The sequence below is a fragment of the Odocoileus virginianus genome, chromosome 13 (genome assembly GCF_023699985.2).
Source record: "Odocoileus virginianus isolate 20LAN1187 ecotype Illinois chromosome 13, Ovbor_1.2, whole genome shotgun sequence".
NCBI classification, from domain to species: domain Eukaryota; kingdom Metazoa; phylum Chordata; class Mammalia; order Artiodactyla; family Cervidae; genus Odocoileus; species Odocoileus virginianus.
In genome coordinates, this window is record NC_069686.1 from 11,363,836 (window position 1) to 11,383,134 (window position 19,299).

The 19,299-nt window shown below is 37.0% G+C and overlaps 1 protein-coding gene across 7 annotated transcripts in view; it reads left to right on the forward strand.

Annotated features, from left to right (window-relative positions):
* The window catches only part of ZNF385B (zinc finger protein 385B), a 335,826-nt gene that overhangs the window by 283,397 nt on the left and 33,130 nt on the right, over window positions 1–19,299 (forward strand). For all 7 annotated transcript variants that reach the window (XM_070475937.1, XM_070475935.1, XM_070475936.1 and 4 more), the window contains one exon: window positions 11,780–11,942. In XM_070475937.1, coding sequence (XP_070332038.1) covers window positions 11,780–11,942 — 163 coding nt within the window. The remainder of the gene's footprint in view (window positions 1–11,779; window positions 11,943–19,299) is intronic.

Sequence of the window (19,299 nt, forward strand, 5' to 3'; positions counted from 1 at the left end):
TTTGTTGTGATCTACACAATCAAAGGCCTTGGCGTAGTCAATAAAGCAGAAGTAGATGTTTTTTTGGAACTCTCTTGCTTTTTTGATGATCCAACCAATGTTGGCAATTTGATCTCTGGTTCCTCTGCCTTTTCTAAATCCAGCTTGAACATCTGGAAGTTCATGATTCACGTACTGTTGAAGCCTGGCTTGGAGAATTTTGAGCATTACTTTGCTAGCATGTGAGATGAATGCAATTGTGCAGTAGTTTGAACATTCTTTGGCATTGCCTTTTTTTAGCAATCAGTGAACTAAAATGAACTGGCATGGGCAAATTTAACTCAGATGACCATTATATCTACTACTGTGGGCAGGAATCCCTTAGAAGAAATAGAGTAACCCTCATAGTCAACAAAATAGTCCGAAATGCAGTACTTGTATGTAATCTCAAAAACGACAGAATGATCTCTGTTCATTTCGAAGGCAAGCCATTCAGTATCACAGTAATCCAAGTCTGTTCCGCAACCACTAATGCCAAAGAAGCTGAAGTTGAATGGTTCTATGAAGACCTACAGACCTTCTAGAACTAACACCGAAAAGAGATGTCCTTTTCATTATAGGGGACCAGAATGCAAAAGTAGGAAATCAAGAGATACCCAGAGTAACAGGCAAATTTGGCCTTGGAGTACAAAATGAAGCATGACAAAACCTAACAGAGTTTTGCCAAGAGAACGCACTGGTCATAGCAAACACCCTCTTCAAACAACACAAGAGAAGACTCTACATGTGGACATTACCAGATGGTCAGTACTGAAATTAGATTGATTATATTCTCTGCAGCCAAAGATGGAGAAGCTCTATACAGTCAGCAAAAAGAAGACCTGGAGCTGACTATGGCTCAAATCATGAACTCCTTATTGCCAAATTCAGACTTAAATTGAAGAGAGTGGGGAAAACCACTAGACCATTCTTGTATGACCTAAGTCAAATCCCCTACGATTATACAGTGGAAGTGACAAGTAGATTCAAGGGATTAGATCTGATAGACAGAGTGCCTGAAAAATTTTGTGGACAGAGGTTCTTGACTTTGCACAGGAGGAAGTGATCAAGACCAATCCCCAAGATAAAGAAATGCAAAGAGGCAAAATGGTTGTCTGAGGAGGCCTTACAAATAGCTGTGGAAAGAAGAGAAGTGAAAAGCAAAGGAGAAAAGGAAAGATATACCCATCTGAATGCAGAGTTCCAAAGAATAGCAAGGAGAGATAAGAAAGACTTCCTCAGTGGTCAATGCAAAGAAATAGAGGAAAGCAATAGATTGGGATAGACTAGAGATCTCTTCAAGAAAATTAGTGATGCCAAGGGAATATTTCATGCAAAGATGGGCACAGTTAAGGACAGAAATGGTATGGACCTGACAGAAGCAGGGTTATTAAGAAGAGGTGGCAAGAATACACAGAACTATACAAAAAAGATCTTCACAACCCAGATAACCACGATGGTGTGATCACTCACTTAGAGACAGACATCCTGGAATGTGAAGTCAAGTGGGTCTTAGGAAGCATCTCTACAAACAAAGCTAGTGTAGGTGACAGAATTCCAGCTGAGCTATTTCAAATCCTCAAAGATGATGCTGTGAAAGTGCTGCACTCAATATGCCATCAAATTTAGAAAACTCAGCAGTGGCCGTAGGACTGGAAAAGGTCACTTTTCATTCCAATCCCAAAGAAAGGGAAGGTCATATATCAGTTGAGATATATTATGGTTCATTCATGTAATGGGGTAAATATACACACTAATTTTAAAAATTAGAAAACTTTCTAATTAATGACTTTTTAAAAAATCTCTGAGATCTATTGCTAAATTAAAAAAAACACAAAACAACATATGTGGTGTGTAGGCATTTGTCTAAAAATGGAAGGAAGGAAAAATACATACATATATATTTTCTTGATAGGCATGTCAGTTATCTCTGGCAGGATACACAAAGTGATAGTAATTAATTGCTAAGTCTGAAAGGTAGACTTTTCACTGTGTAGGTTCTTTTTTTTATACTTCTCAACTGTGTGATTATATTATTTGGATAAAAAATAGATACAATTTAAATTTTAAAAAGCTAAAGTAATAGCTAATTGGACAAAAATGAAATTCAGTAGAAATCATGGCTGATTGAAGTCTAAAGATGCAGATATTCCAAAATATTGTAACTACGAGTTGAAAAAAATAGAAGATCATCCTTTTAAAGCCTTTCTGATATAATATATATATTATATTCAATTCAAAACTTTTTATTAAGTCTACATCATGTAGACAGCATATTAAAAAGCAGAGACATTACTTTGTCCACAAAGGTCCTTCTAGTCAATGCTATGGTTTTTCCAGTGGTTATGCATGGATGTGAGAGTTAGACTATAAAGAGGGCTGAGAGCAGAAGAATTGATGCTTTTGAACTGTGGTGTTGGAGGAGACTCTTGAGAGTCCTTTGGACTGCAAGGAGATCCAACCAGTCCATCCTAATGGATATCAGTCCTGGATGTTCATTGGAAGGACTGATGTTGAAGCTGAAACTCCAGTATTTTGGCCACCTGATGCGAAGAGCTAACTCATTTGAAAAGACCCTGATTCTGGGAAAAATTGAAGGCAGGAGGAGAAGGGGAAAACAGAGGATGAGATGGTTAGATGGCATCACCAACTTAATGGACATGAGTTTGGGTAAACTCCAGGAGTTGGTGATGGACAGGGAGGCCTAGCGTGCTGCAGTTCATGGGGTCGAAAGAGTCGAACACGACTGAGCGACTGAACTGAACTGAACCGATACCGTGTAGTAGGTGCTTCAGAAGATTCAAAGATGAGTAAGACACAGTTCACATTGATCTTATCATATATGAATGACTTTTGTTGTGATTATTATTGGTGAGCAGAACTTTTAAAACAACATTGCATGGCATCTGAAATTGAAAGGCCACTTAGCATTCATTGATATTGAAATACTTTGGTATTTATCAATGAATCAAAAGTATGAGCATTTTTATTGTAGTCTTTCCTATGACAAACCAGTTTCTTATATGTGAGGAAGGTTGACCAGCTTAATCTGGAGTGGAAACTTCTAGCCCAATCTGATACTTTAATGTAAAAATAGCCTTAACATGACTCAGGTTAGCTAAGTGACTACTGAGGATGTACAGTTTTATTATTTTCTCTTACTTATATTTGTATGTTTTGAAAAGGGTATGGTATTAATCTTCATGTTTACATAGTTTACTTAATTTTAAATTATAAAATGTCTACTGGGCTTTAAAAATTGGTTTAGTGCTTTGGGGTAGGAGTTTTACAAAAACCTATTTTGTAAAAGAGGTTTTCCAATGACTAATGCTAAATAAATAATATATTAAACATATTATAAAACATTACTAAAGCCATTCTTCAGCCAATTTTCTGAGCATAGCACTTTGAAACTTTTCCTTTTTTGTCTGCATTAAGGATATTATATACCAAACATAAGGAGACACATTGCAAATCCTAATTTTAGATTTACTTTGCATCATTTATGTAAATTTCTTTAATATGGAAATGGAAGTAAATGTAATACCTTCTAGACTGATTAAAAATTAATGTGTGGAAGCCCGGGAGCCTAATTTAAAGGACCATCAGAAGACTTGAATTAGTTAGCTGTAGAGTCGCAGCTTTAGTGTAGAAATTTGAATTATATTGCATTACCTATCACTGAGTAACCACAGTCACTCTTAGAAAGCACACAATGGCAATCCATTTCCCCCCTGAAAGAGAGCAGCACTCTCAAACCCTTTAGGAACTTGGGATGTAACTCAAATCACTGTAAACTCTTCTTTATGTTTCAAGGTAGTAAAAAATTATTAACTAAAATGTGCCAGTTTAATAGAGAATTTGAAATTAGTCTGAGAGAAGTGGATAATTTTGAGTGCTTTGGGGTAAATCATAAAATAAGACACTCAAGAATATTAAGTAATTATTAGTAAATCCTTAATGTTTTATACTCTATTATAAAGATAGAAGATGATAGCCATGTATTTCATAAAAATTCCAAGATTTAGAAGTTCTAACAGATGGGATCCCCTATGCAAAATTCTTTGAGACAATTAGGTATTTTCATAAATTATAAATGTTCCCATTATTACATATTCAAGATTATGTTGATATACAGAGAGCCAATTTTCTCATTTGAGTATAATAACTTAGAGAATATGCTTCATCAGTATTCTGTGTGAAGTTCATGATTTACTCCCCTTACAATTTGGAAGAGAGGTTAAAGGCATATTTTGCCTGTGTTCATTTACTTCCATCTTGCCTCAGTTAAACCCTAGTGCACATACTAGGAGTTGGCACACACCTTATCAAATATTGACCCCCAGCCCAAAACACAAAAGTAAATAAGCATTTCAAAAATTGTAACGTAAATGAATCAGAGAGGTAAGCAGTCTTATTTTCTTAGGGTAAGCATCTCAGATACTTTTTGCTTAATTCTTAACTAAATTGTAATGGTGTTAAAGAAATCGTGACATTAAATAAGACTCATTTTATTATCCATTATCTATATTGAAAAAAAATTACCTAAACCTACTTCCAGGGCTTCCTGGTGGCTCAGACAGTAAAGAATCCACCTGCAGTGCAGGATACCTGGGTTCGATCCCTGGGTTGGGAAGATCCCTGGAGAAGGAAACGGCAACCCACTCCAATATTATTGCCTGGAGAATCCCATGGACAGAGGAGCCTGGCAGACTATAGTCCATTGGGGTCGCAAAGAGTCAGACATGACTGAGCAACTAACACTTTCATTTTCACTTAAAACCTATTTCCATTAGGTTGATGGAGGGAAAAAAATCTTTTTCAAAATACAGTCTCTACACGTGTACCCCCAGTGTTCACCGCAGCACTGCTTACAATAGCCAGGACATGGAAGCAACCTAGATATCCATCAGCAGATGAATGGATAAGAAAACTGTGGTACATATACACAATGGAATATTACTCAGCTATTAAAAAGAATGCATTTGAATCAGTTCTAATGAGGTGGATGAAACCGGAGTCTGTTATACAGAGCGAAGTAAGTCAGAAAGAAATACACCAATACAGCATATTAACACATATATATGGAATTTAGAGGGCTTCCCTGGTTGCTCAGAGGTTAAAATGTCTTCTTGGAATGCGGGAGACCCAGGTTCAATCCCTGAGTTGGGCAGATCCCCTGGAGAAGGAAATGGCAACCCACTCCAGTACTCTTGCCTGGAAAATCCCATGGACGGAGGAGCCTGGTAGTCCGCAGTCCATGGGGTCGCTAAGAGTCGGACATGACTGAGCGACTTCAGTTCACTTCACTTCATGGAATTTAGAACAATGGTAACGATGACCCTATATGTGAGACAGCGAAAGAGACACAGATGTAAAGAACAGACTTTTGGACTCTGTGGGAGAAGGCGAGAGTGGGATGATTTGAGAGAATAGCATTGAAACATGTACATTATCATATGTGAAATAGATCGCCAGTCCAGGTTGGATGCATGAGACAGGGTGCTAGGGGCTGGAGCACTGGGATGACCCAGTGGGGAGGGAGGTAGGAGGGGCGTTCAGGATGGGGAACACATGTACACCCATGGCGGATTCATGTCAATGTATGGCAAAACCACCACATATTATAAAGTAATTAGCCTCCAATTAAAATAAATAAATAAATTTAAAAAATACAGTCTCTATAATTTACAGTATTCATGATAGAATTAAGAAATTAATTTTCTGGGATGAACTTCACCCTGACCCATATATATGATTAATTTGTTTTCAAAAGGAGATTATTTTTAATTTTGGCCTAGTATGAAAGAAAGGAAATAACAGGAGGAGAGAGCAGAATTCAGCAAATGAAAGGATTTGGAGCTCAGATCACAATTGATATAGTCAGTCTCCAATAACTGTCTCTTTTATGCTCATTCTATTCAACTCTAAACTGGAAATATAGAGTATAGTTTGATAATCAGGGGCAGAACTTTGAATTGCTGGGAATCATCTAAACTTAATAATCTACCTTCACATAGTTGAAATATAAAACTTACTGGAAAGATGAGACCAGTTTTTGTTCACTTGGAATTGTACATAAATAAGTTTATTTAAAAGATTAAAGCCCCCCTTCTTTAAAAAGCCACTTTTTGCTATATTCTAGGTAATTTTAAACTCAAACTGCAATATTTTTTTAATTCACCATGTAAATTCTGTTGTGGTTGTTAGGTCCATTTATAGCTTCTCCATATTTCAATGTGTAAAGTAATTCCACCAGTGAATTATGCACCAGAAGCCTGAACATCAGTACTCTTAGCTGACTAAGAGAGTGCATTTGAAAAACTACCTTGAAGCCCACCAAAAATCTTAGCATTTTAAGAAATGGCTTAATTTGCCTATATGGAAAAGTTTGGAAAACATAAACACATACATGTGTAATGCTCATATATTCACATAGTGGCATTTTAAAGCAGCTATAATCCAACAACTCTACTTCTGTTTCATGATATTTTGATAGAATCTGAATTAGGCCCAAAGGGAATCAGCAATTTAGAGTGTACATTATTTTTCTTTCTGGAGTAACCACTTTTCTCTTTAATAATATAGAAATATTTGAAGTTGATGGCCTCTATACATATATACTGCAAAGCCAATAAATATGAAACACCATAGCCAGAGTTCTGGCCCTAAAGGAATCCAGAGGACCCTATTCACATCAAGTCTATGTGACTGGTAGCCCCCCCAACCCCACCAGCACACACAGTGTACAGCATGGCAACCTTGGACAGGCTATAGCCACCTGGAGTGTTTCACTTAGCTATAAATTATGAATTAGCAAAGTCATTGCATCTCCTAACAGTTATAATTTTGTTTGGACTTTGTTTTCAACAGATCCTAGTAGGTGAGGACTAAACAAAGTGAATGTCAAAGCCAGTAGTATATCATTACTGATATTGCAGGCCCTAAAATTGCAAATATCAGCAGAAAGACTTATCTTTGGATTAAGTAAGCCTTTCTCTTGGGTTTATTTGATGTTTCTTATGTTGTAGCATTGTCTCTGAGAGGATGTGGTCTCATCAATGCAACAAATGTGCAAAAAAAAGCATTTTTAGAGTTGAATGTTGCCTTATGTTAAAGATTCAAGTTAATTATTTAACTACTACTCGGTAAACTCTAGTATATCTAACTATGGTATTTTAAGTGTCATGCTTTTTTCTCAAATTATTAAACCTTCTATGTAAATAATTTAGTTGTGCTTTGAGTATAGGATTATAGTTTGCAGCAGAGGATAAAATCTGTGACGTAAAAGCAACAACTTTCTTATAGCCATCTATATAAAAGATGCCTGCAAGTAGAACATTGTTTTTTACTTGTGGAATACTATGCTGTATTTTCTGTTTTACACTGGATAATAATGTCGGATGCGGCAGTCTTTCCCTATTGTTCCTTTTATATGTCTGTGTTCTAGTGATACTGAAAAGCAGCTATGCCCAGGAAGCACTGCACAATTCACAGGACTTCACTTCCCCAGCACATGCTGGTCCCTCTCCCTGAAATGCCACTGCCTTCTTCAGATCCCCGCCCTAGAAGTAGGGCACAGCTCTGATATTCCTTTTCATGAAGCTTCCTCAGTCCTCCTCCAATCCGAAGAGATTTACCTCTCCTCTGACTCCCATTCTTCTTTATTCCAGTTTATCTTCCATTTTATAGTTTCACTCTCTGTTTGGGTTATAGTTATTTATACATCCGTCTTTTCTTCCAACTACCATTCTTGTGAGCAAGGGGTCTTTGTTTTTAATCTTTCACAGTGTCTAGCATATGGCAGGTGCTAAGAAATTCCCTGTGGAGTAATCAGATTTTTTCCCCTTGTTAGTTTAGGTTGCTTCATGGTAGTTTGTTTGACATCTGTTTTATCTGGCATTTTAGTATATAAAATATATACTTTTTTTCTGAAAAGTAACTGGCCTCTGCTACTTCCCATCTAACACTGCTTAACACATTGAAATCTAAGGTCTCAGAAAAATCAGATGCCAACAGTTATAATGATACACTTTCTGTAATTAAGGGAACAGTTCCAATTACATTTTTAAGATGCAAAACAATTGGGTCTCTTAGTAAATAAGTAGTTGAGGACTTCCTCCAGTGGTGACTTTACTCTACGCCAGCCACTTGCCAGTTTGTGTTTGGGCTGTTCTTTCTGCACGAAGAATACATAGTTCAGTGTCTTCTTTCAAGATCCTGTCTACCTCTCTGAAGTCCAAAATAGAAATAAGGTAAAAAACAGATACAGGAGCTCAGTGAATTATCGAATTTCTCATTATTGCATTTTTTGTTTGTAAAGTAATGCATTATCTCATTATTTATCTTTTTTATTTGGACCAGTAGGGTCCTAAGAGAAGTGGAGGATTTCAGAAAGTGAGGGGCTTTAGTAATACAGATGGAGATGAATGGAAGGAAAAAAATCCCAGGATGTCATCTCCCGTCCAAGTCATTCCTCTAACCATTGGGTGGTCAGGTAGCTACTGGAGTGACCTCTATGAGAGCCTAGATATCAATGAATTCCTGCGTGAAAGTCAGTATGTTGCTTTGGGTAACTCTCTAATTTTGAAAATTCTTGGCAAGGGGTTTATTTGATTACTGCCAGCTTAGGGTGTATAGAAGTTCTTTTGGAAGGGAATCAGAAAGCAGACCATTAGTGCTAGATAAATAGGTGTCTGCTGATTAGTTGCTGAGGTATAAAAGAAGTCCATTTGGTTAGCCAAGTCTCTCAGAAATGATACAAGAACCATCGCTGATCAGGCTTAATCTTGCCTCATTCATAGGTTCTCTGGCTCTTGTCCTTATTGCTTTCATTCCTCAATTAAGGAGATTCCCAGATAATGAAGTCAGGTTAATCGTGTTACTGTTTAACAGTGTCTCAGTTTCACTTGAAGATTTGCCCGGATTTAGAAGCTGTTGACACCTCAGATACAGTACTAAGGACAGCAAAGTGCTACTACCAAGAATACCACAGGGAATTGGAAAGATGCCAGGCATGAGTGAGTGGTGTCTGCCACTGTCTTAACTCCGGATCTTTCCCAAACAGCAGTGAGTAGAGGCTAAGAAGGCTTGTTTCGCTTTTCTCAAGGCCCCAGAACTCAAAAAGACAGTGAATCACGGCTCAAGAGAGCTCCTTCCATCTTGGCATCCAGTGAGGTATCACTTAGCTGGCTATTTACCCCAAGTGCTAATTGATGCTTTTAGCTTTCTGCAAGGACGCCAGGAAATAATAATGAGGAAGTGACACTCCACTTATCTTGTGCTCGGAGGTTTTATTTAGAGAACTTGATGTTTCTTTAGCCAAAGGACACGAAAATAACATCTCACTATTTAGTATACTTGGAAAAATGAATTACTAGGCGGTCTCCTGATGTCTTGTAGAAATTGTTATATACCAAAGAAGCAGGCCTTTCTTAGCTACTCAACAGAAGGTTCAGGCCTAACGTACTATGTCAGTGTTGGTTTGACCAAAAAGTTTGTTTGGGTTTTTCCATAACATCATACATAAAAGTCCAAACAAACTTTTTCAATCCAATAAATTTATTTCCATGAATTAAGATATTCCCCACTGATAGAAACTTCTACTAAAGTATAATCCTTCACTTAGTCATTAAAAGCCGTGTGCTTTATATGCAATTTTTTACTTCTAATAAAATTATATTGTTAATTTAGTGTATGTGTGTGTTTAAAGTAAGGATACATAGTTAAATGGGCTCCCTTGGTGGCTCACCGTTAAAGAATCTGCCTGCCAACCAGGAGACATGAGTTCAATCCCTGGGTCAGGAAGATCCCCTGGAGAAGAAAATGGCAACCCATTCCAGTATTCTTGCCTGGCAAATCCCATGGCAGAGGAGCCTGGTGGGCAAAAGAGTTGGACAAGACTTAGTGACTAAAGCAACAACAATAACGTATAGTAAAATAGGGGTACATATGGAAGCATTTCAGATCCACAAAGTGGCTTCTACACCTACCTGTGTGACTTTTGACAAAGTATTTAACTTCTCATGCCCAGTGTTCTATTTGTAACATGTTGACCAATAATTGTACCTACCTTACAGGGTATTATGATAATTATATGAGCAAATACACATAATACATTTAGAACTGTTCTTGGCAGAGGCTCAATAATATTGGTCATTGTTGTTATTTCTTCATGTTATCAAGTTTTAAAGTTTTATTTGTATATTTTCTTAATTTATGTCTACCCAACAATATTTGCTGGATTTAACCATTCTCAGATGTTAATAAAACTTAATATTACATTTTTTCCTCCCTTAGGATTGGATTTTTTTCAACTTGACAGAGAACAGCATAAGTCCTCGAGCAAACCAACTAGAACAATGATAAGTCAATGATAGTTTAAAACAATATTTATGAAAAAATATTCAGAAAGTTAGGGACTAAGTATAGTCAGTTCAAATCTGTTGACCTTGGGGGATCCAGGTTATGTGCTAGGAAAATCACATATATTTAGTTGAAATGTAGAAGTAAAACCTGACTCCTCTGTCCACTGCCACGTCTACCTACCTATCTACACACATACACACACACACACACACACACACACACACTGCCTGTATTCTGCTTGTTGAGGAAAATGGATGAAAGCATTAGTATTACCATCTTCAAACACACACAAGTGTATATAAGGAAAACTAAAGTTAAAAAAGTTATTATTTTAGAAATCGTCTAACAGAAACTTTCACTTATTTTATATAACAGGCTTATCAGCATCTTTACTTTCTAACTAATATACCATATATGTTTTGGTTTGTTTTTTTACCTATAATAATATGTTTTAGTTTGTTTATATTTTGGGGGTCTGTTTTAAATGGAATTGGAGCAAATATACTTAATTCTTCAGTTAATATGTACATTATACTAGATGCCAAAAAGGTAAAATCCTTCTTCTTTAGGTAGAGGAAAAGTTTCCAAAACTCTGCAGACTGACTAAATGTTTTCTTGTTTTTCCATAACTTGTTTTTGTCTTTTGAAAATTTTTAATATTCACTTGCCTTGATAACTCTTCTTTTTTTTTTTTTTTGATCTAGTATTGAAGTCACAGTTTCACCTATGCTTTGTGTATAAGTGAATGTAATACTCACTGCTTTGACTTCAGAATCACATCTGAGATCAGAAACAAGCATTGTCCCTATTTTCTTTGCGGCTTATATTGTCTATTCTTAGAATTGGAGTCATCAGAATGACACTTTAAACACATAGAGATGACTCCACAATGGAGTGCCTTTTCCACTCACTAGCTGGTTGCTTTGTCACATCACTTGCCCTCAGAGCAGAGCCAAGAGGAATATAGGTGCAGGGAAGACAGATTTGTAGCTAAAAGGAAACTAAATGGAGTGGTTGTGTAAGGTCTTACCCGGGTAGGACACTCAAGGTGCTTGTTGCAGGTCAAACATTTGACAAGTAACCCCGATGGGCAGTGGTGGGAAGACATTAATGACAAAGTTCACCTTCATCCCAGTTTTGCCCTAACCCTTTTGTCCACTTGCATAATGTCTAGTTTTGAAAAACACAGGTCCTCTTTGTTGTATAGAAGGTCTCAGTATGCAAAAATCTCTTAGATACTGGTCTACTACTCATTAAATGCCAAAAACGTAGTTGAGTGCTGAGCTCTAAATGTCTGTGGTGCCTATGACTGAATGTATTTTTTCCTGCATGATCATCCATTGTGGTGTTTGTAAGTAGCAAAACAATGAGCCTGATTTGTTCTCCTTTGTAGAGCCAGGCCGAGGCCCACTACAAAGGAAGTAAACATGCCAAGAAGGTCAAAGCACTAGAGGCAACGAAAAATAAACCCAAAATGGTTTCTTCCAAGGACAGCGCAAAGGCTAATCCCAGCTGCTCCATCACTCCAATCACAGGCAACAACTCTGACAAATCAGGTCAATGACACTTCTTGTTCTTTACATTCTTTGTGTTCCTCCTGGCCCTCTGTCCCTACCCCGTTCTCTTCCCCCCACTGTTGCATGTTACTCTCCATGATTTGTTTTTATAATATGAATATATTTCCTTCACAAGAAAGGTTATGTGTTTGCACGGAATCGAAGCATTTGATATGTTACCATTCCATGTTGTTAAATATATACCTTTAAGTATATATGTGTGTGTGTAAAAAAAAATATATATATATATAATATATGCATAAAAATAAGTGTAAGCTTCTTGGTCACACTGTGTTTAGACAAAAATCAAGAAATGGGTCTAAAATACTGAGTTTATTATTCCCCTCTATTCATTTTATGTTTGGTTTTTGCAATGGACTTTTTCGGTCAAGGAATTCTTAAACTTATTTATTAACAGACATTTTTATATTTTCTTACCCCAGTAAAGGGGAGTTGAAGGGCAACAGAGTAAAGTTTTTTGAGAGAGTAACACTATTAAGTGAATCTAGAAATGTGTCCAATAATAAAAGATATTGATTTTTTAAGGTCTTTGTAGACTTAAACTCTTTGTAGACTTAAACTTAACCCCTCAGAGTTATAAATGAACTCAAAGATTTTAAAGGAACTTTTTACAGTTGTGAACTGACTAAAAGAACTTTACATAATTGGAAATGGGCTACTCATGGAAGGGCCTCTTAAGAAGAGTCTCTATTTCATAGTCCCAGTGAATCAGCAGTTTTTCTGAATAGGTTCAAACTGAATGATTCAGGAAGAAGGGAAAAAAATTGTATTTCTAGTGGGTATACCATGAAATTGGTTGTTTAATAGGCTTTCACACATTCCCAGCCACCCATCAGCACCCAAGATGGGTAAGTCTCCTTGTGGCAGTGACTGTCTATGAAGGAAAACTAAGAGAATAGGTCCTTTTCTCTTATGTTTAACTCTCTCTTTAGGTACCTCTATGTTGTTGGAAGCACACAGACACACACTTCTGTTCTGATTTTCTTCTGCTCGCCAAATCATTATAGAATTTGAGGAGAAGACTTAAGAATGCTTTCCTGTGGTTGCCCAGGGGCTTGGGAGAAAAACAAATCCATTTGTAAGAGGAGGATTCAGAAAACCCTCCTCAGACAAAGACACTATGTAAAAAGTGACCATTATTGGTGAGGTCCCATAGATGCTGGTGCCCAAAGCTCTGAAGACTGGAATGAATGAGCTGATTCAAACTTGTGATAAAAGACTTTTGTTCTCTGTTTGATAGGATCACTAAATCATGATACCTGATGAACAGATAATAATACTAAATTATTACATCACACTTCTCCCCTTCTAAAGAACAGAGCCTTTTTCTGCATATTAGCAAATTAATCTTTAACCCGGACTTATCAGTTATTAGAGTCAAATATTATCTCCAGTTTATAAAACAGCAAGCCACAGTGAGGTCCACATTGCATCCTCTATTTGCCCAACGTTACCCAGTGTTTGGAAGACCAGGATCCATCATCTCTGACTTCCTGCCTGATTTCATTTTCTACAGGATATTGTTGCCTCTATGAAATGATATTCTGAGAAAGGTTTTCTTACCTGAATTGTGCTGTGAATATATCCACAGAAGTCCTTGTAAGCAAAATGATAAAAACAGTGGAGGTTATTGTCCCTCCATTCCTTCAGCTTGTTTAGGACTTTACAAATAATCATGTTTGCTTAGCGGGTAATAGGAACACATCAAGGTCAAGTACAGTAGTGGTATAAACAAGGAAAGAGAACTGAGATCTAGCAGAACCCTTGGAGAGGACAGTGGGGAGAGGAAAACAAAGGTCAAAGCCAGAGTCTCTTCTCCAGTAGCGATGTGGTGGTCTTTAATCCTGCATCATCTGCTGCTTCTGCCCCTCCCCTGTGTACCCCCCAGAATACCTGCGGTCCAGCAGTATTGGCCTCACTCACCATGTCACTGTCCAGACTTGGATTAGAAGTCATGGAAGTTATATGTATTTGAGGGTTACCTCACTTTTCCATGTTTTCCATACTCAACATCTTCGTAAATTATTAAGCAATTCACTGGTTGGGTCATTCAGATTACTTTTTTGTTTCTCCATGTTTTAAATATAATACTAGTGAAACATTTAATTTGTCCTATTATATCTATAAAAGCAATGCCAAAGCTGTTGAAAAATGGCACTATTTAAAAAATAAAGTGAGTTATATTTGCTACATAGATATATGGTTTTTTTCCACCTTCAACTGAATGTTGGCTTCTAAGCAAGAATTTGCACATATGTTTTGTACAATTTTCAAGTTAGAAAATTAGAAAGTTTGCCCAGATGGGTTAATGTTGGCTTCTAACCAAGAATTTACACATGTGTTTTTGTACAATTTTCAAGTTAGAAAATTAGAGTTTGCCCAGATGGGAAATCTGGTCTAAATAATGTAATACAAAACCTATTGTTGACCACCTATTTCTAAATCCTTAAAAAGTTCCCTTTGTTGTAACATTATTATGAGAAAGTCATAACATTTTGGTAACTGGTTTTGATTTTGTTTAAAACCTCACTTTAGGAGAATAGGAGACACAGGGACCACACCTTCATAAACAGTCTAGGTGGGTCACAGAGGGAAGGGGGAGGGAACAGGAAGGAGTGTGGTACTTAATGAACTGAAGTATTTTATTTCAGACAATGCGGCCTCTAAGGAGTCAGCCAAAAAGTAGAGTAACAGTCACAGTGAGAAGTCGTGGTTGACTGATAATTCTTACAAGACTGAAATTCACTAGCACTGATCTTTTTCTTTTGAATGAAGAGTTCCTATCAAGTGAGTTTAAGCAGTATCTATGTGATTCTGAGATATTTGAGTAAAAAAGGAATATGCTAGTAACATGATGTCTCAGCTACCAGATTTCAAAATCCAAGCATTCAGAGCATCCAAAGGATTTAGTAATTCAATTTCCTTTCTCACATTTTAGCATGAATAACTTAGCAATAGAGTATTGTTCAATGAGGGAAAATCCTGAGGCAGAGAAAATAGCCAACTTTTAAGGTAGAGAGTTTCTGGGAGTACAGCATCTGGGGATTCACTGAAAATCAGTGAAAATCAGTGAAATTCACTGAAAATCTTCCAGGCTAGAAAAAGGCTAGAAAAGCCTTTTTACCTGCTATTTTAGCAACTGGGGCAACCATTTTTTATGAGGCATTTGGAGACATAATTTGATCATGTTGTATCTGGATCTGAGATTTGTTATAATGAAACTATCAGATATAAAAAGTTCAGGGTATTATTGGAAGCTTTCTCTCTTTTTTTTTTTTCTTTCAAATCTGTAAAGAAAGTGAGTTTAAACTACAGTAACAGGAATTTCATTTATTATAAGAAGCTCTGACCACATGATTGAAAAAAACTAAATATGTTTTATTTCAGGCAAGGATAGCTGTCCTATTCACTTTTTAGAAGTTAGAATAGAATTAAACATAAAATCCAAAGAAATAGCTTTCTAGTCTTCTAGGATCTATCCCAACTTTTCATGATGTATCAGTGGGAGTTCAAAACTTTGTAGGAGGGAGGATAAATGTGCTTTGGGAAAATTGGGGTCAAGACACAGCAAGCATTAGGCAGCTTCAAGAAGATGGCTAGAACATATTGGCCAAACACTCTACCCAAATTTCTCCCTGGAGTTCAAGTGTCATAATGCCATATGACAGTACACTTCCCTGTGATAATGTGTCCCATACATCAAGTTGAATGCTCTTTGTGACAGCATTTAACCACTCATAGCAGACTCAAAAAACAGAGCCTTTGGAAAACCTTATTTCATGAAAATAATGAAATATTTTGATAATCAACCTAGAGAAAAATATTGTGATAATTCAACCTAATGGTCCATATGTCTAGTCTTTAGCACAAGATATTTTTAATTAATAGGTATCAAGATGGGGGAAATACACGTCTAGCTGAAAGTATATAAAACTATTTAAAGCTAAACAGCTTTTAATCAGTTGCTGTCTAAAAAGATGAAAGCAGATGGAATGATTCAAAATGCTATAGATGTGTTTATAAATACAATTAAGAGTAAAAGATGATGGAACCAACATGTTCTGCTTAAATGTAATAATAGGATTACCTTGGGTTTGTTCAATTTATAAAATCCAGTCGCATAACTATTTTTGTATGACCCTGTCAACAACCCTGTGACTGGTCAGGCTGAGATTAGTATCCCTCTTTCATACATACACAATAAACTCTATATCTGTTTATTCACTCAGGAAATATTTATTATCTATGCTAAGTAGTGTATTACGTCTATAACATCTGCCATTCTAGGGTACAACAATGAACAGAAAGACATTTTCTTGCTCCCAAGGAGCTTCCAAAGTAGTGGGGTTTTGTTTGTTTTACTGTATTGTCTCTTAGGGCCACAAAGAAAAATAATACACAGTAGCCACCTTCAAGCTGCTCCCAAAAATATGGCAACATTGAAGGACCTGGGTCTTAGAAAAATGAAATGGCTTTGTGAGCTTGCACCACTCATATCCCACTAGAGTCAGAGCAGGAACTTGGGGCTTCTTGTCCCACGCAAATTCCACTGTTCCCATTACTTCTAAACTTTTCTCAGTTGGAAAAATTAATACAAGTGTCCCAGTGGGCAAAGTCAGAAACCACTAACCCGCTTTTTTAAGGACTATTTAGTAGGACTGTATATTACTTTTAAATTGTTTGCTCTCTTGATATTTTTCAGGGAGGAGATGTGGCAGTGAAAGGGCCATTAAGGCTTTGTTTTACTGATAATCCTTCGTTTCTGTGTAGCATGTTGTCTGTTTAACTGCAAGAGACCAAAGCTTTAGGAGTTAGAGATTTTTCTCAAGGACAAGTTTGAATGAAAACACTCATTTCAGGTAAATGACAAGTGTTCTCAAAGCTCCTGCTTGACAGCTGTTGACTTGATGTAACTGGAGGCAGACACACTCCTTGAGATAGAGGTCGGCAGAGGGCAAGAGCATCACCAATGTGGCAGCCACGTGGCTGCCTCCTCAGGGGTCCAGTGAACTGTCCTGTATGTGGTCCACAAGTTCAGTAGCATTTGGATCACCCCCTCTAAAAGATTTCCACTGGGCACAGAAACACTGTTTTGTTTATCCCCATGTGTATGCATGTGTGCTCAGTCACTTCAATCCTGTCTGACTCTGTGCGATCCTATGGACTGTAGCCCACCAGGCTCCTCTGTCCATGGGATTCTCCAGGCAAGAATCCTGGAGTGGCTTGCCATGCCCTCCTCCATGGGATTTTCCCAACTCAGGGACTGAACCCACGTCTCTTGTGTCTCCTGCATTGGCAGGCAGATTCCTGACCACCAGCGCCATCTGGGAAGCCCTGTTTATCCTGTACCCATGACCATCACATGGAGATAGAGATGACAGTATCAGGAAATACCTAACAAGGAAGGAAAGAAGTGAGGAACATCTCAAAACCTGTTTTAGTTTTCAGCATAATGTGCTTTTGCATGGTGGGAATTCCTCAAGTGTGAATCCAGAGCAGTTATCGACTAGTCCACCAGCACGATTTGCCTGGAAAGGCTACAGTTCGGCTTTTTATGGTCATCCCATTACCTTATGAAACTGCATTTTTCAATGTTGTCGAAGAGTTTTTCTGCCAAAGATACAAATGGAGACCCTCGCCTCGCCATTTTTATGGGTTCCCCTGTGTGTTTCATAGTTTTTATGTGCTGTTACAAATGGGGCTAAGTTTCCCAACTGACAGCTTCTCATTTCCACAGACTGCAGCAGGACTCCATCGATTAGCCAGCAAGGTCTTTGTAAATGCCTCTTTCCCCCATTCCTGTCTTTCGCACCAAGACCTTGTGCTGTTGAGTAGAAGAAAATGATAGTTTTCTGCTTTGGCAGCATCTGTCATTTTTAGACAAGCGCCATCATAAATTTGGCATACATCTACCCAAATTCAGCAGGCCAAGATTTAGTAGCCCTCATAAAATAATAGATTAACTATATTATGACAAACATCTTAAGGCTGAAATTCTGGGATACAATCATGTAGAACATAAATTGAGTCCCATCTGTCTAAAGAGAACAGACCATTATACTAAAGCTCATATTTCCATGAAATGTACATATATCATTAAGACTTTCAAAGTCAATTTAAAAAATGAAACTGCCTCCATCTTTGTCTGTGCACCTTGAATTTGACAGCACCATCCTGCCAGGCAAGGCTGATGACTCTTGCGTAGTCAAGTATTTGTCATCCTCTGGAAACTAACTTCTGAAATTTCTGAGCATTTTATATTGCTTTGAAGTAATACTGAGCATTTATTGTCAGTCTGTCCACTTCTGAAAGTTATTTCCTAGTGTTGCTCTAAGAAAATGAACCAAAAGTTGAGACCAACTTATGATTTACTGAGGATCTGTTAACTTATGACTTACTAGGGATATGTTATAAACCATTATTTTAAGGCTTATATCACTATTAAAAATTTTTCTCATCTTCAGACATATTTATTTTAACTGGCATTCATCTCTTTTGATTACATTTATTTACAACTTTTCTGCATCAAATAGATATTGAAATGTAAAAAGACTTTGTATGTACACTAAATTTTATAAATTTACAAACATAAATTCCCTCGAGATTTTAACAAAGATTATTGCATTTTTATGACGTTCAATTTATTTGCTTTGGGAAGAATTCTCTTACACTGACATATTTTCCTGAAATGAGTCAATCATTAAATAGAACTGCTAAATAAATATTTGTAGATTCTGTGTGCAGAATACTGGTTCTAGGTACTTTGAGGGATTCTGGGCAGTTCTGATGATGTTTATAGCCTAGTGCCACATAAAGTTAACTCTATAATAAAAAAAGTTTAGTGTTTTTCATAAAAGCATTTCTAAAGTATTTTCCTTTTCCCTGACATCTTTCTCTCAGAATCAGGTTCACTGTCATGGACACTGGGCATAGTATTATGCAGTAATGGTTTGGTGCTTTCATTTCTTTAGACCAGCATAACCCAATAAAACCTTCTATGGTGAAGAAAGTGATCTATAATCTGGGTTGTCCAACACGAGTGCCGTGAACTATTCAGCTCTTGAACTGTGGTTTGTACTCCTGAGGAACTGCATATTTAATGTTATTTAAGTAGCCACATATGGCTACCATATTGCATAGCACATCTATAGACTGTGGTACTCTTTGCTCTTTTGACTAGCTATGATTCTAGAGAAGGCATTACATTCTCTGAGACTCTTTTCTCATTGGTAAAGTGGGAGTAATTCCCTCCCTACAAAACAGTATTGTTGTGTGAACCAAATTAAATGATTGCAAAAGGACTTTGCAAAGTGTAAAGCATAATTAAAACAACTAT